The sequence below is a fragment of the Procambarus clarkii genome, chromosome 59 (assembly GCF_040958095.1).
Source record: "Procambarus clarkii isolate CNS0578487 chromosome 59, FALCON_Pclarkii_2.0, whole genome shotgun sequence".
In the NCBI taxonomy this organism is placed as follows: Eukaryota; Metazoa; Arthropoda; class Malacostraca; order Decapoda; family Cambaridae; genus Procambarus; species Procambarus clarkii.
In genome coordinates this window covers 22,900,489-22,926,837 of record NC_091208.1, presented here as the reverse complement: position 1 = coordinate 22,926,837, position 26,349 = coordinate 22,900,489, and the positions used below count along the sequence as shown (strand labels likewise).

Genomic DNA, 26,349 nt, shown 5'->3' with positions numbered 1-26,349 from the left:
CTAATAACAATGTGTTAAATACAAAATAACAGCCAACCATAGAATTTGGTTTTAAAGAAGTCTAATTGCTATCCCAGTACCTCCAACATCTCTTCCTAGTCATATCCCTCTTAACATTAATCATTAACTAAGCTACTGCCAGAAGTGGAAGCCTATCACTTTAGGGGGTTCCGGCAGAGCACCCCCATCCATCAGACCAGTTGGCGAGGACCACCCCCTTTCCCCTCCCCGATTAAAAACACATTTAGAGCATTCTTCACACTTTTGCATCAAGATGGCACTGTACTCTCTGTCCCCATTACTGTATATAGCTTTCTGATGCAATGACAGTGTCATCCAATTGGAAATTTTTACAACTCTGATCTCTATTTAAAATTTATGCTTTTTTTTTTTTACACAGTGATTTAAATATCTGACTTTAAAAAAAGTATTTATTAAGCATTACAGGGAGGTCCCCGACTTATAAACATCTGAGTACAACAACTACTTTATGATGCACGTAGTTTGCCTCAAGGTTTTCTCCTCCAATGACTGCACGAGTGCCGATGTTGGGAGATGCCTCACACTGACACATCAAGCATTATAATTTGTTAAGGCTTGAGTATTGCTGTTGACAGTTGATGCAAAGGTGACGAAGGAACTAGGCATATTTTAGAGCAAGACTTAGTCATTCAGCAGCGAGAACTGGATGCTGTGTTGATGGCATCAGCCGATCATCATTGTTCTTTGTAGCCGGGGTTACCTTTTTATATGTATGACTGTCCCTGTGCTTTGTGCTATATGAATAGATTAAGTGAAATGAGTGAAAATAAATGTCAAATTATACATGAATTATACATCTGCCTTTTCAAAGTTACAGTATGTGATTTGTGGAGAGTGAAATTCACACATTGAATACTGGGCGAGTGGTAGTTTTTCACAATTTCAAAGATGAGAAGACGACAAAATGTCGTCTCCTCATCTTCTGGCATGTGGTTAAATCTTCATTCTACCGAGTGTTAAATGTGCATGTCAGTTCACATAATTTCATTCATCAGTACCCAGAGTCAATTCTGCTGGAAGTCATGACATAGTGTTTGCTCGCTTCAGTATTTTCTAGTGTTATCAGAGTAAGACGAGTAAAAAAAAAGCCTTCTCAACGTGTTAAACAAAGAGTGGTGACAGCCCCCTTTCCCTTTCCCCTAGTGTCAAGTACTGCTAGCAAATGACAGTAAACTATCCCCCCCCCCTACTTCCCACTTCCCCTGAATTACAATGGACACCATCTTATAGCAAAATGGACCCCCCCTTCCTTCTTATAACTCAATGGACCACATGATTGCATATTAAACCCCCCTCCCTAAGGGCCGGCTAGTCGCTTCTAATGGCCCGATGGGGTGCTAGAGGCATGTAAAACCCTAGATACTAACTCCTCCTCATTTCCTAATAAACTATACAGTAGAAACCCTTGCCTTCAGGTTTCAGATACAGTATGCAGTGTGGTAATGAGAGAGCAACACATGAAAACAGGAAATAAAAACAAAACATTTACAAATGCACAAGCCAAAAGAAAGAAAACTTACCGAGCTGGGAAAATTTTCTAAGAATGTTTCTAGTAAATGGGGATCTCTGTAATGAAAAAATTAACAAAATTAATAGTGCAATCAAAATAGTTGATTACATTTTAAAGGTTTAATATTAATGATGCAAAATATTTTCCATTTGTCTATGTGTTATTATAAAGAGTAAAGGAGAACTGCCATAAACGATTCCCATACAGTAACGAACAACACCAGCAAAGGTGCGCACATGCCCCACTGTTCTTAACGTGTCTCATTCACTTTTGAAACACTTCCCCATTAATATACTCTTACAGTGCTTCCAAAAGGTTCATCCTCACTATTTCTATATCATTTCTACCATCATCTATATACTTCTACAATAATAAACACACACACACACACCTGAGGCGGGACCAATGAGCCAGAGTTCAACCCCCGCAAGCACAACTAGGTGAGTACTTAATATTCCATTCTAGCTGATGGTAGAACAACATTCCGGTGGTGTATACAATAATATGCAATAATATTTGCTGTAATCTTTTTGATGTGCACTTGAAAACTAAGATTTTCTCCACTTCATTCAAACATTACTGGACAGAAATATTTATAAGAAAAACTTATAGGCTAAGATAAGGATAATCATAGGCTTACTCAAGACTACTAATAGGTTTAGTGAAAGACACTCACCCTATTACGTCAAGCAGTCTCTGTTTCTGGCCATCATCATCCATTGCAAGCCAGACATGACTGAAAAATAAAAAAATAAAAATTCTGTAAAATTTCATCATATGTAAATAAACAACTAACAAGATACTATCACAATTTTTCATTATGTATACTAATTATAAAATTATCTTTAAAACTAAATACACACACACACACTCCGACTGCTGACCAAGGTGGACATGTCACAGGCCCTCGGCGGAAAGCCTTCAGTGTGCCTCTAGCAAGGATCATTAATGAGTCACTTATAAAGGGAGAATTGTGCAGTTGCTGGAAGAAAGCAAATGTCATACCAATTTTTAAGAAAGGAGATAAGAGAAGAAGCACTTACAGACCAGTAGTATCCCCTGACAAGCAACCGCTGCAAAGTACTTGAAAGAATAATCAGGTTAAGACTAGTTACACATTTAGAGAGAATTAAATACGTAAATTAACTCGAACATAAGTTCAGGTTAGGGAAATCATGCCGAACAAACCTTCTGGAATTCTATAATAAAGTAACTAGAATAAGACAAGACAGGGAAAGATATGTAGGTTGCATATTTCTGGACTGCCAAAAAGCCTTTGATACAGTACCCAACAGGAGATTACTATACAAACTTGAGAGGAAGGAGGGAGTAAGCACACAACTTACAAATTATCTGAAAAGGAATTAAAAAACTCTAACAAAGAACGAGATCTAGGGGTGGTTTTGGATAGTAAGCTGTCGACAGAGGAACACACAAATAACATTGCGAGAGGAGCATATGCATCATTTTCCAACTTCAGACTTGCTTTTTAATTATATGGATGGTGATATACGAAAGAAACTGTTCTTGACTTGTGAAACCATAATTGGAATATGCAGCCTAGTCTCAAGAAGCCCAAATCTCAAGAAGCACAAAGAAACTGGAAAAGGTGCAGACGACATGCTACAAAATGGCTTCCAGAACTGAAAACAAGAGTTACGAGGAGACTAGAGGCATTAAAATGCCAAAACTAAAAGATAGAAGGAAAAGAGGTGATATGATCACCACTTACAAAATACTAAGAGGAACTGACCAAACTGACAAGGAGGAATTCCTGAAACAAGCAACATCATGAACAAGAGGACACATTCAAGCTAAGGAAACAAAGATGCCGAATAAACATTAGAAAGTTTTCTTTTGCAAACAGTGGTAGATGATTGGAACAAGCTAAGTGAGGTAGTGGTGGAGGCCAAAACCGTCAGTCGTTTCAAAGCGTTATCCGACAAAAGAGTACTGGGAAGACGGGACACCACGAGCGTAGCTCTCATCCTGTAACTACACTTAGGTAATTACACACATATGCTAACTCTCATGCATAGAGTAAGAACACTGGTCCACAGGCACTTGAACTACCATTTTTGTTTTCCAATGGAATAAAATACTGTGTATATTTAATATTATTTTAAAAAGCTTATGGTATAATTTGAACAAGATTACAAATTTATCTACAAAAATTACACCACAGTACCTATCTTGCTACAACACCCTGCGGTGTAGTGACTAGCGACCTCACCTGCTCGCCACGCAAACGAAAAAGACCCAGGTCGAAGTGCTGAGCAGGGAGAGACGAGTCGGCACCTCTCCTTCACTATTCACCCCTGTTCACCCAGCAGTAAATGGGGACCTGGTTGTTGCACGATTTGTGGATTGTGTTCTGGGGAAAACAAGTAGGGCATGGCTTCAGATGAGCTGTGGAAAGGAGAGCTCTTAGCCTGCAAAGAATAGTCAGAAGAATTCTGAATCTGTACCCTCTACTTAAAAAATAAAATGTTTTTGGACGAAATTTCAGCCAAGCCAAAGAAATCGGTCACCATAGCGCCATCTGTCAGCCAAATACAGTAATTATATTACCCCATTTTAATGTTATTTCATCCGTATAAACATGTACAGTATATTAGATTTGTTCTTGACTAATCATAACATTATTTGTTATGAATGGAGAAAGAGCTTGAGAAAACGCTGGATATTTCTACCCATACTCATGGTGATCTATGTTGAAAGTTACAACAACCTTCTGTAAGCAATAATCCACAGCACAATATTGCATTGTCATTCTACAGTAAAAGAGTCATCTACTTTAGACCAGCCTCTTTATTTCTATTAACTACTTTACCTTAACTAAAATCCATTCACAATCACAAAATATGAACATCATTCTCAAATAATAGTTTTAGCTTTTAATCTTTTGGGTAAATCATCCACTCATTAGGTAAAAAATGAAAGCTTTATTCAGTGACACACAAGTAGTGTGGAATGTTGTTCTCATCTGCGTACATTATTCAGTCACCACATGTGTAGTTTAATACTGATGAGACAAATCTTTGCCTCCATATTATGCTCAAGGTTATATGAAGTAATGCTTCCATAGTTTTGTATTTGTTCAATATTTCAAAGCTACTATTAATATAAAGTTTGTTGATTATATAACTATACAGGTATAGTATTATATATGATTATACTTGAGCTCAGTAAAGTTTTTATAAATAATTGTTATATTTACTGCACTCTTGCTTAACAAATGTTTCCAGTTAATACCATTTGTTTGATATATTATGTACAATTAATGTATTACTATCTATAATAATAGTACTATAACCACTACAGTACTATCATGCATAAACTGTGTATCAACCCATCCTCCTGTTTAGATAGTAATTTGTATTAATATGTGCACCATAGTACAAAGATTGACATACTAAGCAATTATATAGAATTTGCTACTATTCACTTATACCAAAAACATAAAAGCTAAAAAACAAACTTAAATATTCCTAGGCACACATGTACTATATTAGGCCTCTGATATTGTGTATCAAGACCTAGGAAGGTTAGGTTAGTTTCGTTTGTCTTTGCAACATAAATAGAAAATCTTTACTATTGAATTTGGACAAACAAGAAAAGTACCGAGTTCTACTTTCTAATGGTGTTTTATGTCGGTATATGTACAGTACTATGGTCCTCATCGTTACTATAAGTACTACCAAAACAGGAGGATGGGCTGTATATGTATACTTCAATGTGCTTTATTTTGTAGACAAGGTTAACTATAAATGTACTATACTGTATAGCCTTCAGGAATATAGATTTTGAATTGATTTAAAATATTTGACAAATGAAATACAGTACTTTACACACAATTGAGAAAACTAGAGAGGAGTTTTATTAAACTACTAGATGACAATATTGGTCACTCAAAATATATAAGAAAACATGGAAAGATTTACCAAAGTTGCCCAGGGCTTAACACCAGCAGACATTGTGGCTAATGGATGCATCAAGAATGATTATTTCACTAGAGAAGTTTGAAGAGCAGACAACTTGTTTTGGAGTCAAGACAAGAAGTGTGACTGGCATGAATCTGGAAATATTATGGATGAAGACTGTTTAATGACCAAGCCAACACAATGCCCACAACAATTACAAGATGAAAAATATTAAATTACATTTTGTATTAACAATAATAAATGTGATAAAAACCAATGCAATAAACAAAAGTACTACTGTCAATTACAATACTGTGCTGTTTTAATCAAAGGCAAGTTTCATGGAGATTTTCCCCACTGTGCATGAGTAAGCATCATGGCATTGAATTCAATACTGCATAGAACGAGACAAGCTCTAGTGAAGCTGGGTTAGTTTTAGCCAGATGGCAAGGTTAGGTAAGAAGGTCAGGTTTGGTTTGGTTATGTAATGAACTTATGTTGCATCAGGTTATCAGGTGATGCTGGGTTATCGAATCAAGTGCTATTTCTCTCACAGAATGTAAGGAACATACACCACCATTCTCTTGCTCTGTGAAAATAACGCAATATCAAAGCGGAAGAGCCGCTGACAAAAAAAAATCATTTAAGCATCCACGACACTTACTTTACCGGCCATCCAATTTCGCGTGTGTACGCTTTAATACAGTAATTTTAAGTGGGCGCGTAATAAAACTCCCCCCACCACTTGTCTCATACGGTAGTGGTGAGAGAGAGAGAGCAGAGAGTAAGGAAGGGGGTTATAAAGTTAGCGGACCTGTGTGAGCGCCGCCTCCCGGCAAAGCTTGTTGCTGGGCCTTGTTTACCTCAGGCTCCGCCGGGATAAACACTTTCCCTCACACAACTAAATCAAGTCTTATGCGCAGTTTATCAAGACAAATATCAAACAGTTTAGACACAACGCTATAATTATTACAATAAATACAAGAATTTACAGGCAACTCTATAATTAAGATTCAAAAAAGTGTATTTCGTTTGCAAAATAAATATATTACCCAGCAGGATCTGGCAAAGTCCCAAGTTTATGTACTTCCTCAATATACCTGACAGCCACTAACACTAAGGGCCTCGACGAGGACAGGAAGCCCACGGCTTGTCGAAGGTCCCCCATTAATGTAGCTTATCCACCGCATCCTAATGGGTGTGGAATGCATGACAGAAATATGCAAATTTACTAACTGGTAAATTTGTCTAAGATAAAAAAAAAACACCAGAGTTCCTGAATACATTAGTCTGAATTTGAATTTTGTAACTTGCTTAGTTAAATGAATTGTGGGGTTCAGTCCTTGAGCCCATTATGTGCCTCTGTAACCCTTTCCACTACCGCCCACAAGATGGGTATGGGGTGCATAATAAATGAACTGAACTAACTGTAATGACTAACATTTCCGACGCCGTCCACAGTTTTTATTATAATGACTCCTGTTAGCAGGCTATTTTTATAACTTTCCCTTCCCATAGCATATGCTAAGCCTTACACTACTAGTTTTCCCTGAAACAGGGACCGCCATTCGGTTAACAACCAGGTCCCCAATTGCTGCTATGAATAGGCGTGAGCAGTTAGGAATTGGCACCGTCAATCCTCCCTTACCAGGGCTCGAACCCAGATGAAATCGTTCGCGAGTCGAGTGTGCTAGCACTACGCCATCACATACTGTCCATATGTGTATGGGGTCCATACAAAATTAATTAAAACTAATTAATTATAAACTTGAGTTAATATATAATACATAATTATATGAAAGCATAAATCAAATAAACAAGAATAATTATATATATTTATTTAAAAAAAACGCAATACATATGCGTGAAATACCAGAATATTATTGATAAAGTGTAAATTAGTATTGCTTGAAAAACAAATGCACTAGCGACTCTGACTTGGGTACAAATATTACTGGGAATAAGGAATAGGTGTTAATGACACGAAGTGTAAACTATGTTGTGTGTTAAGGTTTCACACCCTCACCCATTATGGTCTTGTTTGTCCGATGATTACTGTATATATAAACACCGAGATAAGGACTGTTCCTGAACAAATAGCTTCGATGTGTCACAACAGAAAGATTCATTATAATATATATATATATATATATATATATATATATATATATATATATATATATATATATATATATATATATATATATATATATTATATATATTATATATATTATATATATTATATATATAATATATATTATATATTATATAAAAGGCTGTTCGCCTTAGGAGTGCGTGGTGCTCAAATGTCTGCCAAATTTCATCGACCGACCAGATATTAGAGCTCTACATTCGCCAAGTTGTACATACAGGGAATGAGCTTCAACTTTCTAGTCCCGCCATTCAACTATCAAACGACTCAAGTATCCAAGCCTATTTGGTCGTCATATTTACATTTTAAGCTGTGTATGTACTTCAATTAGCAAACTCCATTTATTCACTACGCTTCCTTGGTCGTGTTCCACTCATAGTAAATAGTGTCCTTGTTTGCTCTGTCAATATCAGAGAAATTTGGATATTGTGAACATGTCTCACCAGCTTCTTCTCTCTTTCCAAAGATATGACATTTAATTCCTTTTAATGTTTACTCGTAACTCATGCCTGTCAACTCTGGGACTAGTCTAGAGGCATTTCTCTGAAATTGTTATATATTTCTTGTATGAATAGATAGACTCCATGATCGTGCCACATTCTCCATAATTGGTCTAACATTAACGGTAAGCATGCTCCTGAACGACTCGCTATTTAAAATGTAAATACCAATTTTTATGTTCAACAACATTGCATATTCAGTTGATGATATTCGTTTGATATTCCGGTGACAGGCTGGATGTAATATGAAGCCCCCCTAACCCAGAGGTCCTTTTCTCTGATTTGTGGAGAATTTTCTCTACTATTTAGTAAATTTATATCCAGCTTTCTGTTCCCAGCTACATTAATTTCCAACCTATTTGAATTAAGCTTTAGTAGCCCTTGCTGTCTTCCATCAGATTTATATTGTTAACGCTATGTTCTTGTGACCATTTATCAGTCAACAAGTCTAAGAGTCAAATGTTACTTACTGTTTTGAGCAGCGTTTGGTCTTCATTATTATTTTTAGCGATACATGTGTACAATTCTTGTGTGAGCGGACAGATAGGATACCAGAGATGTAATTAACAGGAATATTGCACCCAATGGGGTTATTCCACTTAAATGAGGTTAGATGTACTTCCACTTAACAAGTTAGCATACAGACTCCTTATTGGTGTGCTAGCAACATTTGCTGACTTAGTAGTGTGTGAATTGAGTTGTATCACGACTTGATGAAGAAAACCGTGACACTTCCAAGTTGATAATTACGGCGAATCTTGGGGCAACGAGAATTTAACCCATATTTTTAAGATTAGTACTTGAAAATGTTATTAGGGTGTGATAATCAATTATAGAGCTAAGACACATCACGTAGTATAATTGGGACTATTTTTTAACATAATATTGTAACCAGTGAGTTTAATTTGTAAGCTTTTCTTTGAACTACCGACATAAATCATTTACAATTTCACTCCTTATATCCACGCCAATGTATTTGTACTGCCTACAGTTTTCAATGTGTTTATTATAGACTTCAAAATTACAAAGCTCAGTGGTTATATTTTGAGAACATAAGGGAATTTTTCAGTCCTTCCCACTATTTGGATAGTACTTATAATAACGATGTGGGCCACCGTACACATATTAACGTAATGGACAATAAGAAAGTAGAATTTGGTATTACTGAATTTGAACAAACCGGAAAAGGTTTTGTATTTATATTGCTAAAAAAAACCTAACCTAACTCATCTATGCCTATCTTGAGATCTTGAGATGATTTCGGGGCTTTAGTGTCCCCGCGGCCCGGTCCTCGACCAGGCCTCCACCCCCAGGAAGCAGCCCGTGACAGCTGACTAACACCCAGGTACCTATTTTACTGCTAGGTAACAGGGTCATAGAGTGAAAGAAACTCTGCCCATTGTTTCTCGCCGGCGCCTGGGATCGAACCCAGGACCACAGGATCACAAGTCCAGCGTGCTGTCCGCTCGACCGACCGGCTTCCTACTATTTAACCGGCTATACTACTATTTAAGTTTGGTTTTTAGTTTTTTTCCAAATTTAAAAAAAAGAACAGTATCAAATTCTACTAATTATCCATTATGTCAATATACCTGTATGTACGATGGTACACATAGTTAAAAGAAAAATTACTACTTAAAGAGGATGAATTTCTCAGCCCATTCTCCTAAAACGAAAGTACTTGTAGTAACTATTTGGTCAAAAGTACCAATATGTAATGATGGACCTCCAGAAAGTTGACTTTTGCATCTGGAAAAAGAAGAAACATTTTGAACCGTAACTTAAAAATAAGACCAGACTTATCCTAGGGCCTACGAATATTGACGTTTGATAGCTTTATTTTTTCCGCCCACTATAAAATTAATAGTACAAAAAGTGGTTTACTAGTTGTCCATGACTACATATTGGTATTTTCGACCAGTTACTACAAGTTCTAGACATTTTTTGTGTATATACAAAAGGTTAGGAAGGGAAATACCGCAGGAGTGATCCTGTTCTATTTCCACCACTGCCTATGGTGCTTCCTTTCCACCACCGCCTACATGATGGTGTTTCCTTTCCACCACCACCTACATGATGGTGTTTCCCTTCCACCACCACCTACATGATGGTGTTTCCCTTCCACCACCACCTACATGATGGTGTTTCCCTTCCACCACCACCTACATGATGGTGTTTCCCTTCCACCACCACCTACATGATGGTGTTTCCCTTCCACCACCACCTACATGATGGTGTTTCCCTTCCACCACCACCTACATGATGGTGTTTCCTTTCCACCACCACCTACATGATGGTGTTACCCTTCCACCACCGCCTACAGGCTGGTGTTTCCCTTCCACCACCACCTACATGATGGTGTTTCCTGTCCACCACCGCCTACATGAATTGCATGGGGGTTAATAATAATAATAATCAAATCAATGAGATTGGATCTAAAGTTTCAAGTTGACTGCATATCCGTCTTATTGTGTTATGAAGCGTGTCAGCTGAAAGGTAAGCAGACGTAACGCCAACAGCCTCATGCTACACTGCATGATATTTGCTGGTTACTGTACCGTCACGACGCATGTGCACTGTGTTGAAATAGGGGTCCATGAACAGCATGGGGGGAGGCGGGGCGTGGGGCATTGTTTGGACTTCTTGGATTATTGCTGCGTGTTGCTAGGCTCTCTCGTTTAAGATGGTCACCCACCTTGACCCCAGCCAAACATACACAAAATGGGAGCCTTACTTTAAAATGGAGAACATTTGTGAAAAATACAGAGTTAGGTTAGAGTCGCAGACTGTGGCAACACTCCCTCACCCAGCCACCCCCCAGACCTCTCCATGGTTTAGGGAACAGCAGCCCCAGACCTGTGTCCGTCGCCTCACTGACCTACTCCTAGCTCTCTACCACCTTCACTACCATCTTATGTCTCATATTTCTACCTCTCCTCGCGTCACTCCGGTTAAACAGCGTTGGCTGGGGTCAATAACTGTATGGGTTACCAAGGGAACAGTTTGGCTGGCTCTAGGCTAGTGGCGCCTCGATAAGCCTAACATGGTGTCTGGGACAATTGTGTACTCCTGTATAATCCCTGCCTCTCCCCTTCCCAGCTCGACCACCACCCCACACAGCTGCTGCGGGCACAGCTCGGCTGGCCCAAAGGAACACAAACATTCTCTCGTTAAACGAATTGATACGGTAGATAATTTACCTTCCGCCCTAGCAAGGTCATTGGCTTCTATTAACACAATATTATACAAGATTCCATTAACACAATTATTATATTATTACATTATATCTAAACTCTGATTAGGTTCACAATCAATTTCCTTCATGATATCCTTGCCAATCTGGGAGCGAGAGTGAAGGTGTGAACCTCAGGAAATACTTTATGAACAATGAACTTGGCTTGGAGAGCCCCAACATCTGAGCCCATTGTGTAACTAACAGTTCTGCGCACTCGCACATTTCACTCAATATCTTTTGACTAAAGTATTGAAAATTAAAGAAAAAATTTAATAGAATATGAGACATGGTAGGCGTCCGTATAATATAATCTGATCCATAGTTAAAAGAATTCGTCCTCAGTCTATGCTCTTCCATGCAGCGGCTGACCCCATAGACGCATTCATCAATAGCTTATCTTGAGATGATTTCGGGACTTAGCGTCCCCGCGGCCCGGTCCTCGACCAGGCCTCCTTTTTGTTACACACCCCCAGGAAGCAGCCCGTAGCAGCTGTCTAACTCCCAGGTACCTATTTACTGCTAGGTGACAGGGGCATCACGGTGAAAGAAACTTTTTGCCCATTTGTCTCTGCATTCACCGGGGATTGAACCCGGAACCTCAGGACTACGAATCCGAAGTGCTGTCCACTTAGCTGTCAGGCGCCCAATATAAGTGTACCGTGTATTCAAAATCGGTATTTTGTCATATATAAATGAACATTATTATATATTAGAATTTGGGATGTAGTCGGTCCTAAATTTAGTTAGGTATTTAGGTTCTGTAGGCAATTACTTTATTTGTAGTAAGTTGGTGAAACATTTAGACAGTTACAATTTGAAGAGGAAGTAAGCGAAGCACAGTTGGAGATAGTTGGTGTTCTGATAAAACAGCCCATTCAACTTTCTGGAAAGAAATATATTTCATTCAATTTCACGCTTTCCACAAACAAGACAAACGCATATCCTCATCACAAGGATGATGAAAGAACAGTGTGATCAACTTGCAAAAGTCTCCTCAAGGCTTGGGCTGGACGGTAGAGCGACGGTCACGCGTCATGCAGGTCGGTGTTCAATCCCGACCATACAAGTGGTCGGGCACCATTCTTTCCCCTCGTCCCATCCCAAATCCTTATCCTGACCCCTTCCCAGTGCTATATAGGCGTAATGGCTTGGCGCTTTCCCCCTGATAATTCCTTTCCCTTCCCGAGAGCCATGCCACGGAATGATCATGGGCTTCCACTGCAGTATTTAAAATAATGTACACAACATACGTGGTTAGGGCAGACGGTTCACAACCTATTGGTCCTGGGTTCAATTCCCGGAGGTCGCCATTGATTAGCCGGACCTTGATAAACCGTCGACAATGTCAAACACACTCAAGCGACATGAAAAGTCTCAAAAACAAATTGAGGGGTTCAGAAATGAACCCCTGGACCACTACCTGAGACATTAAAATTTGTATAGTAATGAAACCCACTTGTTCGGGTTAGCTAGGAAAACACTGTTACATACTGATACCGTTCTTAAGAGATTTTCCCCCACTTTGCACCCGCAGAATGTTTGAGTGTTGATAAATGCTAATCACCTTGTTCGACGATCTGGTGACCTGAGACAGTTAAGCAAGCCCCAGTTGCATCTGGGTATACGTAACGAGATATAACGGAAGGCAGGTTTCTTCCTATACATGAGCTGCTTTGGCGGTATATTCATTCCTATGATGAGAGACGCTGACCAATAAGCTAACCCTACAGGGCAAAAGTTAAAAAAACAAAACTTTAAGAAAAATGAATCACACATTAGGGCGTAGGGTTAGTGAGAGAGGCGTATGGGCGGGCAGCAGGAGCAGGGCCCATCAGGGCGTGGTGGTAGAGATGGGGGAAGAGGGGGGCAGTAATTGAATGAGTGAGTGGGTACAACAAAGCCAGTCATCAGGCAGTCACAGCGTCCTTTGTTGGGTGACCTTGTGGCTGCTGGCTACGGGTAGGGAAGGACTAGGGAAAGAGCACAGTGTGGGGATATGGGGGAGGTGGGGAATAGATTCAGGGAATGTGCGCTTAGTGGAGGTATAGAGATGAGGGGGAAAGGTGGGGGAAGAGCACTGGGTACTTGCCTATCAGTTCATGGAGAGACCTAGTTCTTGCGCCATCCCAAGGTATTGTAGCTAACAAATCTTATCTTAAGTTTACATTCTACACAACACCCTTAGCCAACGGCTCTGGTCTTTGTGTTATGTAATATCCACGCCCAGGTCCTTATATTCGTCTTGATCTTACACGCACACTTACTGTAGCTTTCCGGTTATTGTGTACTTTGTCTTATTCCCACTCCTAAAATGAATGAATGGGAGAAAGGGGGAGAGAAAGGTGAGAGGGAGAGAGAAAGGGGGGAAGGGAGAGAGAGAGAAAACAGGTTAAGTGACCGTACCACCAGAGCTTTATTATTAATAAGAAAATGAAGTAAGCTGACAGAGGTACTCGCACCAATAAAGGTTAATAGCCCGCACCTATGCATATGGGCGCGCGCGCACACGCACACACACACACACACACATACACACACACACACACACACACACATACACACACACACATACACACACACACACACACACACACACACACACACACACACACACACACACACACACACACACACATACACACACACACACACGTTCAAAGCGTTATATGACAAAGAGTGCTGGGAAGACGGGACACCACGAGCGTAGCTCTCATCCTGTAACTACACTTAGGTAATTACACACACACACACACACACACACACACACACACACACACACACACACACACACACATACACATACACATACACACACACACACATACACATACACACACACACACACACACACACACACAGGTATTTAAGTTATTTCATCAGTGTAATACACCGCCACTTTCTCCCACACCGGAGAAAACCACAACGAATGTTCAGAAAATGTTTAAAATCATTTGGTTAACTTAAAATTAAATTTATAGAATTAAAATACTTTTATCATTTAAACTAAGAGTAGGTTTTCACTGCGTATCATAAAGCAATAATGTAAACTTAATTACAGCCTTCACTTATTGGCCAGACAAAAACGTGATGAGCCTCTGATGTGTCCAGGCTTTGGCTTGACTCGCTCCCTGTGGGTCCCCTTTTGGTGGTGGTGGGCGGTGAATGTGTGGTGGTGGTGGGCGGTGAATGTGTGGTGGTGGTGGGCGGTGAATGTGTGGTGGTGGTGGGCGGTGAATGTGTGGTGGTGGTGGGCGGTGAATGTGTGGTGGTGGTGGGCGGTGAATGTGTGGTGGTGGTGGTGGATGAATGTGTTATGCTGCCACCACCAGCGGTAGCATAACATCAATGTTCTTCATTACCACAACAAAATTATTCATAACCATGTTTAGCTGTAAGACCACCAAGACTTCATAAAAGTACCAGCAACAGTCGAGTGTGGATGGAGATAATTTTCAAAGGTGAAAATTATAACCAAATATATCACAAGAACGTCACGTTGATTAGTAGTGAATTCAATTGAACAAAAATTACCAGATATCTATATACTGTATTAAGAGTAGGGTGAGTGGTCAGACTCGGGACTTCACTTACAAAGGGGCTCGAACATTTTATAAATATATTATGAAATGTGATACTGTCGATAAATGAATTAGTAATTATGTTATTATGGTGTATCTAGTGATTGGAGCCCCGCGACTCACGGAACCTTCATGCAAGTATTTCCTGGTGTGAATCCTGAGTGGGAGTTTTGCTCCCTGCTCACCAGGCAATCATTGAAGTACAGAGGGATGGCAGTCAATCACAGATGACGGCCCTTCCCTCCCTCATCCCATACGTCCTGCCCTAGCATCCCCCTCCAATACCCGTGCTAATAGAGCTATTTTTCTTAACATGAATGTTACAAGTATTTGAGAAGACTGTCTTGAAATTAACAGACGAACAAGAATTTTATAGCATTGTGTATGTGTGAAACTGTGAATTTTGAAACCGTATGGAGTCAGCCTCCACCTCATCACTGCCTAATTCATTCCATCTGTGTGCATGCGCACGCGTTTGTTTAGCAGCCTCTAATCTTCAAGGTGGAACTCTTGCCTACCTCACAGTCATGTATTGTGCCACGCTCAATGATATGGTCCCTCACGAAAATATTCTGGGACAGCGATTTCAAGGAGAGATTCAAGCTCGGGGCAGGGATAGTGGCTTGGGTACCGATCCTGTTAACACAGCAGTACTTGGGACCTTTGACAAGCCGCCGGTTTTGTGATTGTCGAGGCCATTAAGAGATGGAGGCTCTCGGGCAAATTCAGGTAAAACCAGACTGGTTGATTGTATGGTAGGGAAATTTAGTAGGATAAAGCTTATGTTTTTATTTTTTTATTTATATATACAAGTTCTTACATTCTTGCACATAATGAACTCTGTGAAGGAAAACCTCCAAGCTGCTAACAGAGAGAAAATTCACTTCTCGTGTACCCACCTGTGCAGATAAACAAAAAACTGGAGGAGCAAGAGCAGCTGGGGGCAAGACCATGGGTAAGATAGGATGCTATACGAGTCCCAGGCACATACAGAGGGGGTCTTGACAGTGGGGGAACTGGCACCACTCACTAGTGTTAGGTTACTTCCCCCCCCCCCCCCACAACACCACCATCAAAGAAGACTAGGGCACATTCTGTCTGCTATCCTTATTGGTCAAGCTTCATTTTGATTGTGTAGGTGCGTTCTCAGGTAATTGTGCTTGTAGGAACAAGCGTCAACTGTTGTGCCTGGACGTCGTGCGCGACTGGTTGTGTGATGCAAGGCTCCACAACAATATCATATCCTATTTGTCATTTGTGGATGAAATTAGCCTCGACTACTGCATTGCCTCCTCTACTTCAGACGATTTTTTGCAACGCTTCGATTGAAAAATCTATCTTGATAATAAATCTCCTCTCCGTATACAATGTTTTCATCCTGTATGACGATTGTCTTTCCACATTCACGTCTCTTATTATGTAGCAAATTTCAACTTCTCTAGTTTTCCTTAAAAGTCCTTTAATGTGTATATTCTAATTTCCGGAACCCGTTTTGTGGCGTACCTGGGAGCTTTCTCAAGTTTTGTCTTGTGCTCTCTTAGAACGGGTCTCCATATTTACATACTTAACGCCTCATTGTCTAAACACTCTTGAATATGCTAGCATTGTATATGCACACGTGTGTACTCGCCTAGTTGTAATCACAGAGATTGAGCTTCAGCTCACTGATCCTGTCTGTTCCTTCAGTTTGCCGTATGCCCCTGTTACCTAGCAGTAAAATAGGTACCTGGGTGTTAGTCAGCTGTCACGGGCTGCTTCCTGGGGGTGGAGGCCTGGTCGAGGACCGGGCCGCGGGGACACTAAAGCCCCGAAATCATCTCAAGATAACCTGCCCAGGTCATCTCGTAGTCCTATGCTGTCCTCTTCTAACTTCATCCTTCTCGTAATTTTAGCGTCATCGGGAAACATTGAGAAGACTGAGCCTATACCCCGGGGAAGATCACTTACGTGCATGTTATGATCGCCCGCTAATAACAGTCCTCTCCGGCCTCAAGAGTCAGTTATCCCCACCTCACAGTGAACACGGCCCACACATTAATTTGAGTTAAGAAGGAACGCATCTTATGCGCGATTTTGGAGTATATATAGTTGTGAAAGTGGCAAGTGGGGCAATTGGCAGAAGAAAATGGCACCCGGGGGAGAAGCGGAACATCCAGGAACTCACTCAGTGCGGCCACACATGCCTTGGGATCACACCAGATAAGCGAGTGGTGATGACCCACGTGCTCATCCAATCAGCGACCAGCTTTCTGTGATGTCATCTGCGGGCACCAAGCCGGGTCCAGGGAGTGGAGATCAGCTCACTGACCGGCCAGACTTCGTACGGGGCAGTTGTGACCTGGGCACTCATGAAAATCCGCCAGATTTCTGATTTAGGTGGAGAGTTGGGCTCTAACGGTGGTGCAACAGTACTCTAACCTCACATGGGACGTCTGGTGACCTTTGGGTAAAGGTCGAAAGGTGTTTTGCAGGCGAAGGGATCAGCTGAGGGCCCGACAGCATGCCTAAGGTTCATAGAGGGTAGTTGTAAGTGACCTTATGACCATGGTAGATCAACGTGAATGAGTTAGCCGTCGAAACCTAGAGGCAGTCCCGACTAACAAGTCAGTAGAGACTACTAGCCTGCGAGTTGATCCACAAGTGGTAAAGAAGAGGCTAGTGAAGTTTCAACCAAGGCCCTGGTAAGAGTGTGTTTTCTTTAACGTTTGCCTGTGAAGGTTAGTGACATTTGCGATTACCAATATTAGCTAACCCTGCAAGTGACCAGAGAATTAAGCGAACAAACAGAGATTATTATGGTTGGCTAACTTACAAATGGCCAGTGAATACAGTGAACAAACAGTGGTAGTGCTCAAGATCAAAGCTGACTCGACCAATAAGGTCGGAGAGTGTAAAATCTCCGTCCACGATAGTGAATCAGTGCACTAGGCTTTGATACAAGGCTACCAAGAGGGTGATGTATCTCGCCGAGCAACTGAGTTGAAGCCAATGAGGGGGGCGGGATCCAACGCTAATGCCATTGGTGGACGCGCCCCAGGACGTGTCCCTCTAGTACACTCAAAGATGTGGCAGCACTCTTGAGATTACTACGGAGGAAGAAATTGATTGATAAAGATTAAGCCACCGAAAAGGTGGCACGGGCATGAATAGCCCGTAAGTGGTGGCCCTTTTGAGCCATTACCAGTATCAAGAGCTGATACTGGAGATCTGTGGAGGTGCGACTGCACCCTGCGTGACGGGAGATGTCTCCCGTCCGGAGGAAGAGTCTAATGGAGTGATTGATGAAGATTAAGCCACCAGAGAGGTGGCACGGGCATGACTAGCCCGTAAAGTGGAGGATCGGCGCCGTCTGAGATATCTGGCGAGTGAAGACCATTCAGGATACGTGTGACGTCACGAATCAGCTGGGGATGCTGTGATGTCATCGAGGCTTCAGTGAGCGGAGCTCCGTATGGGAGCTATGGGTTAACCTTCCTCTCTATGTTTGTTGACAATGCGAAAATTATATGGAGGATTAATTTGGAGGAGGTTAACAACGTACCAAAGACGGGATCAAATCCTTCAACAATCACCAAGATTGAAAGTCCTGGGAGTTGATATTACAATGAACCTGTCTCTCCAAGCCCATGCCAAATGGATATTTTCAGCGGCGTAATCTAGATTGACCAACTCAAATACTACTTTTAGAATTCTGAATAAGAAATCAATCGGGAACTTTTATACCACTCACATCAGACCAATCCTGGAATATGCAGCACTTGTGTGGAATCATTACCACGTCAGTCATAAAACGAAGCTGGAGAACTATATATATATATATATATATATATATATATATATATATTATATATATATTATATATATATATATATATTATATATATATTAATATTATGTATTATTTTATATATATATAAACTGAAAACTCACACCCCAGAAGTGACCATTCAGGCTTGTTCGCAATATATATATATATATATATATATATATATATATATATATATATATATATATATATATATATATATGCACAGACTACCCTATTCCAGTAGCTGAAGTTTATAACTTTTTAGACACTCAAGTTGAGTGTCTAAAAAGTTTATATACATATATATATATATATATATATATATATATATATATATATATATATATATATATATATATATATACATATATATCTAGTTGTCAAAAGGTACCAATCAAATGACTAACAAAAATATTTGTTGTAAAGTATAGTTTTGCATAAAATATTATTTTGTAACTTTTTCAAGTACTAAATTATAAAAAGGAACAACAAGTATAGTTTATTGGAATACGCCGCTCTGAGTAGAGAGTCTTGGCATGACGCCGTGATATCTGAAATTAAACACTTTAGCAATAATGTCTTGCAATTCAAACATGTGTTGAGAGGTAAGCCATGTGTTGGGCCTCGGAACTCCAGCGGGATAATACCTCGTAGCATAGGCCTGACGTTGAGAGGCAGAACACAAGGTGCACTCCATAAGCCCTTCTTAACCAGTTAAAGTTTCATATGAACAAATCCACAAGGGCCGTGACGAGTTTGTGTCTCGGAGAGGCTGCAGGATCCAAGTTCAGTAGACCTTCTGGTTTCAACTCTTTTGACCATGTCGTAGCTCAGTCGATTAAGGCCGTGCCCGAAACTGTTAGTCGATTAAGGATCTGCCGGAAACGCTGCGCGTACTAGTGGCTTTACAAGATTGTAAATACTATGCTATGTATTCTCACAAACCCAATGTACCTTCTTGTATATAAATAAATAAATAAATGCAGTGTCTGGGGTGCTCTCGGACATAGGTTCGAATCCTTGTCACGGCCCTTGTGGATTTGTTCATTTGATGCATCACGCTATTGTGATTTGTGTGTGTAAAGTTTCAAGTAAAATTTGCAGTTGGCAGATGCCATGACAGAACCGCCTGCAGCATGTATTCTACATTAACCTGCCCATCGCCCACCCGCCATACACACTACTGAAGCATCTTGGTGAAGTGAGCATTAAACATTTGTAATACCCGCGCTCTCTACGGGGCTCTTGGATCAGTGCTCCAGATCTCACTACCTCACCTCTCACCCCTACCACTAACCCCCCACCAACACTACATCACCCCTCAAGCCCCGCCTCTCCACTTCCCAATGATATATCCCATCTCAAAATTTTGTTACCGAATGGAATAGGTTTAGCGCGGACGCACGTACGCACAGACAGAGAGAGGGGGAGGAACAGCTTCTGCCCTCAGCTCCGTCAACAGCCACTTACTGCTCTTCAATCTCTACTCAAGTTTTCAAACGCTTTCCATCTCTCTCTCTCTTTCTCTGATATGCACATAAATCAAATTTAGGGCATCTTCGTCTAAGTCAGTTTAGAATATCTCGGTGTAAGTCAGCACATGAGTGTGCTGAGTGTGTGTGTGTGTGTGTGTGTGTGTGTGTGTGTGTGTGTGTGTGTGTGTAAGTTTTAAAGAAATGGCGGGTTGAAGGACGGAGGAGCTATGAAGGAAGTATTAGGGAAGGAAGTATTAGGGAAGGGAGTTGTGAGGGAGGGGAGTTGTGAGGGTCTGTAGTCAATTATAGTAACAAGATTCGTCCACATCAGCTCCAGACCTCCCACAGTTGTGAGGGAGAGGGAGTTGATTGAATGGAGGGTTAAGAGGAGGGAGCCATGAGAGAGGGAAGTTATGAGGGTGTAGAGTTGTAAAGGAGAGAAGAGTTGTGAGGATAGGTCCAAAAACCAGACCCATTACCAAGGTGCTTCCCACCAGCCTCACATCAGTGCTGACCACTTCCCTCCCCAACCCAGCCTCCACCCCACTCCCCATCTCAACGTCCACACTGCCCCTACCCTTACCCCTACCTCAGTATTAACCTCATCCATCTCATACCCTGCTCCCACCTCAGTGCTGATTGCAATATTAACACCCCAGCCACCATCAGATTGCTACGGGAATATGCAACGCTCTCTGAACACGTCCCCGCCATCTTCCAGGTACAGAGATGATACCAGGTACAAGGCCTCCGCCTTCAGTTCACACCATACCGTGTCAAGAACAAATAGTGACTAGGCCATCCATATGCTTGTGTGATTGGGGGACAGATAGTGACTAGGCTATCCATATGCTTGTGTGATTGGAGGACAGATAGTGACTAGACTATCCATATGCTTCTGTGATTGTAGGACAGATAGTGGCTAGGCTAACCATATGCTTGCGTGATTGGAGAACAGATAGTGACTAAGCTATCCATATGCTTGTGTGATTGGAGGACAGATAGTGACTAGGCTATCCATATGCTTGTGTGATTGGGATCAACACAGAGTGCAAATATTATTGACTACCAAATATACATCCCTTCAGTAACTACAGTATTCGCTGAACTGTATTAAGATACTTCAGCAGCTAGAGAACCACCCCCATATAAAGTCACTGGCAGGTGCGGCCAACTATCTGTTTACTACACGTTGTTCAACTCTAATACCACTCACTCACCTGACATGCACACACAAATAAAACTAAATATGATCAGGGGAAAAAAAGAATAAGACGTAGGTACAGAAATTTATAAGAAATAAATCTGCCAATACCCTCACCACTGTACCCCACAATCTGACTGACTGACAACCCTAAACCCTAATTTAGGGCGACAACATCGCCCTAAATTAAGCCTATTCCTCACTTTACTGACCCACCTCACACACCGTCCACCACCGCTTTAACCATACAGTACACCCATTACACTTAGTGCAATGGGTTCATGTCTCCCACCATGAACCCATTCAAACCAGGAACAAGAGTTACGAGGCGAGGTTTCATTACTACAGTTTGCTTTCCCTCAGACGTGACTGGGGTAGTGTGAGCACCTCTCCCTATAATGCTCTCACCTTCCCACACTTACCCCCTATTATCATCTCACTTCCCGCACCTGCACCGCCCGCCCCCTCTCCTCCGCCAGTACGACCCCAACCTCCTCCCCGGCTACTTTTGGCAGCCAGGAGACCACCAGCCAGCAGGAGACCACCTGTGGCAACCAGCAGGAGACTAGCCAGCAGGAGACTAGCCAGCAGGAGTGCCAGGCTGTGCCTCACCTGAGTCACCACCTGCTTGCCTCCACATGTCCGCCCTAACTCTCCACTCGTAGCACGGGTGAAGCTGGCCAATACACTATAAAGCTCCGGGGCAAAATTAAGGTAGACCTTGCCCTCCTTCCCTCTCATGGAGCGGGGCGCGAGACTTGTTCCATACCCTCAACACAAGTGAACAGGAAAAACCTGCTCAAGATGCCACATAGCGAAAGCCTAAACAAAACCTGGACCCATCCCACGAGGAAGCCCACTCGCTCCTAGCTTCGGCCCACTCCATTCCATTCAACACTCTACAACCCCCAGAGACGAAACGATAGCAAGACACATACAAAGCCTCCCCTCCCACCACACACCAGCAGGCGGGCGACACGGGAGGGTAAGGTGGAATAGAGAGGGAAAGAGGAAGGAGGCAAGTATGTCTGGAGGGAGGGGTGGGGGTGGAGGCTACCTGCTGGGCCTGCCAGGGGATGGGGGTGGAGCTTGCCTCAGTGGGAGGAGTTACTGGCCGCTCCAGGGGCACCCCACCCACGCTCTCTTCTTAACTAACACTTTACACACTCCACCTTCAGCTCCTGGGACCCGGTTTTGGAACTGTCACATGCGTAATGCACTAACTACCAGCCCCCCTTGTGTTGTACTGTAGTGCAGACTCATCCTACACCAGCAAATAGTAGAACCAACTAGAAAGGAGAACATGCTAGACCTCATTTTCACTAATAACAATGAATGGATCAAGAACATAATAATTACAAATACCTGTTACTCACATCACAACTTAATTGAATTCTGTCAAGAATGGGGAAGAGATCTGCAAAACCAGTCCCGAATCCCAGTGGAGGAGAATTCAGCAAATTCAATTTCAATAATAGATAAACCAAGGGTACTGTGCTTGCTCCAGTTCTTCTCATCCTTATATCGGACATAGACAAGGACACAATCTATTGTACTGTATCATCCTTTACAGATGACACTAGGATTTTTATGTGTAAGCAACATAGAGGACACGGCAAACCTCCAATCAGATGTAGATCAGGTCTTTCTATGGCTACAGAAATATTGTGGTGTTTAACGAAGATAAGTTCCAGCTCATGCGCTACGAAAAAAACATGAAAATATAAAAACAGAAACCCACGTACAAAACACGCAGTTAAATCATAGCATAGAACGAAAAGCCAATGTAAAGGATCTGGGTGTACTCATATTGGAAGACCTTACCTTTAAGGAACACAATAAAGTAGCCGTCACAACTGCAAGAAAAATGACAGGTTGGGTTACAACCTTTCACACTAGAGATGCTATACCAGTGATGATACTGTTCAAGACGCTAGTGCTCTCTAAGAGTGGAGTACTGCTGCACAATGACAGCCCATTTCAAAGCTGGAGAAATTGCTGACCTGGAGAGCGTGCAGAGATTCTTTACTGCTAGAATAAAGCTAAAAAACATCCCCCCACTCAGTAAAACATCTAAACTATTGGACCGACTAAGATGCCTAAATATGTATTCTCTTGAGCGCAGGCGGGAGAGATACATAATAATTTACAGTGTGGTCTGGCCAACACACGCATATATACATATATATATGTGGATGTGTCAATATATTCACTCAAGACACCCCTCCCCACACAAGCACGCGCTATATACGACTTATGATGCATAGTTGTGTATGCTGAGGTGGCAGAAGCATAATACAAAACTTAACAAGGTCTAAAGATATGCCACAAGGTTCGTTCCTGAGCTGGAGGAACTGAGCTACCAGGAAAGGCTAAAGGAATTAGCACTTCATCACATAGGAGAATAGAGAAATTTAGGACATGATAATGACATATGTGATTCTAATCGGAACTGATAAGATAGATGATCAGATAATAAACAAGCGCTCACGGGCCTGACAGCTGAGTGGAGAGCACTTTGTATTCGTAGTCATGAGGTTCCGGGTTCGATCCACGGTGGAGGCGGAAACAAATGGGCAGTATCTTTCACCCTGATGTCCCTGTTACCTAGCAGTAAATCGGTACCTGGAAGTTAGACAGCTGCTACGGGCTGATTCCTGGGGGGATATATGTGTGTGTGTGTGTGTGTTTGTGTGTTAAAAATTATCAGTTGACTGAAAGTTGAGAGGCGGGCCGAAAGAGTCAAAGCTCAACCCCCGCAAGCACAACAAGGTGAACGAACACACACACACACACACACATATATATATACACACACACACATAAGGGTGCAGGCGGCAGAAAGGCAAAAAAAAAAAAAAAAAAACTGGCTGGGATATCGCACGGTCCGCTAGTGTGGGAGCGACTAATGGGTCAGTGCCAACAGGTAATTACGGCCGGCTCGACAGGTGCCCCAGGAGGAAACAAGTAAGGGAAAATCAAGTAAGGCCGGTATCCCCTATACGCCAAAACGCAAGTGAAAATTAAGGAAACTTTATATCACCTCACCATGCTGAGGTGATATAAGGGGATATTTGAAAGTGGCAAAAATCATTCTGCCCATTAGGCAATTCGGGCCTATAAATCAAATAGTGCGTTCTGGCTATTAGGAACACATATATACAAAATATTACGGCTTGTACGGCATCAGGAGGCCTGGTCGACGACCGGGCCGCGGGGACGCTAAGCCCCGGAAGTATCTTCTTCTTGAGGTTATCTTGAGATGATTTCGGGGCTTTTTAGTGTCCCCCGCGGCCCGGTCCTTGACCAGGCCTCTCAGGGTTGTTCCGTAACACGATCAAGTTATTCGTGAGCGGTCACAGTCGGGTGGATAGGTGAATTGGGGGATGAGTTAGATGGCACAACGACCGCATTAATATGTGGATGGGTTGTCATGAATTGACAGTTGAATTTAAAGGCTGACGGACCTATGGCCTGAGGGACGGATGGTTATCTTGAGATAACCATCGGATGCGGATCGGATGAGAACGGATGCTGCCTGTTTCTGTCTCAGCCACTTTTTCAAAGGCGAACGAAGTCAATTACTACCCACTTCCTCTTTAGATAATTAACATTATTTTCATGATACACATTTTATATTATTACTTAGTATGTTCATTTCAACCATAGCAATACTAAATAATTTAAAATAAATTATATAAATAGGGACCGAGCAATAAAATGAAGTGTTAACGATACAAACCATTAGATGGTCACATGAGAACTATCAATGAAGTTATTCTCGTTCTGCTATGGCGTCAGATGTCACGATACAGATATGAAATATTACAAATATATTATTATTATTGCAGGCGATGAGTCACAATAACGTGGCTAATGTAAGTTGACCAGCCCACACACTAGAAGGTGAAGGGACGACGACGACGTTTCGGTACGTCCTGGACCATTCTAAAGATCGACTTGGACTTCGGTCCAAGACGGACCGAAACGTCGTCGTCCCTTCACCTTCTAGTGTGTGGTCTGGTCGTGCTGCAGACGTGAAGCAAATTTCTCGCTTTAAAACTGAATAATTAAATATTCATTACCCTGCACTCTTTCTTCATTATTTATCAACTAAAACTTTGGCTTGCAAGAAGTGGTTCCCGCCACGTGTGGAGAAGTCACGCAGCTCGGGGTTACTTACACACACCTGGCAACTCCCAGTGCTCACCAAAATACTCTACATGGGTCTCTTTAGTAGAGTTCGTTCTTGACTCACACTCAGGAATCCAAGGTTCGAATCCTGGCCGAGAAAGAAATGGTTGTGCACGTTTCCTTTCACCTAATGCACCTATTCACCTAGCAGTACATGTAAATAAATTAACTGTTGTGGAGATGCATCCTGGGGAAGGTCATGCAGTAAGTCGACATTCGGGGGGGGGAAGACTTCTACATAAGCCTAATGTTCGTAGGTGCGTGTGCGCGCGCGCGTTAGAAAATGTAATACCTTAACCTGAATAAATTTGAAGTTTTACGTTTTCGAGTAAACACGGCGGAGTAAGCACCAAAATTCGATGAAAAACACGCCCTCTATTTCATTTTAGACAAGAAAAACAGCGTGGGGTTGCTATAGATGCCAATATTTCTTAAAGCCTGGAATGTGGGCCGACACCGCTCGGGCTATGACACTCACAAATTGCCCCCATGTTTCATGTTGGAAACTTAGATGAAACTGGCCCCAAGCACCTGGTCTCCTACTTTTGACAGACATTCTATTTTACAGGCAAATGTTATATACACTTTCGCTATTTTGCACTATCAGATTTAATATATATATATAGCTACATTAATTTAAATGACAATATACATTAACACGCATGTCCATTTTTAAGTACTCTTAAGAACATAGGGCATCACGACATTGGTAGCCATTTACAACTTCTC

General features: G+C 41.8%; 1 protein-coding gene across 17 annotated transcripts in view; it reads right to left on the bottom strand.

Moving 5' to 3' along the window:
- Positions 1–26,349, bottom strand: part of LOC123768251 (uncharacterized) — a 65,479-nt gene that overhangs the window by 32,550 nt on the left and 6,580 nt on the right. For 5 of the 17 annotated variants that reach the window (XM_069307016.1, XM_069307009.1, XM_069307019.1 and 2 more), the window contains exons 2-3: positions 2,229–2,288; positions 1,563–1,608 (exon numbers count right to left, since the gene is read on the bottom strand). In XM_069307016.1, coding sequence (XP_069163117.1) covers positions 1,563–1,608; positions 2,229–2,272 — 90 coding nt within the window. In that variant the 5' untranslated portion in view covers positions 2,273–2,288. The other 12 variants (XM_069307007.1, XM_069307018.1, XM_069307012.1 and 9 more) reach the window with 9 other exon arrangements.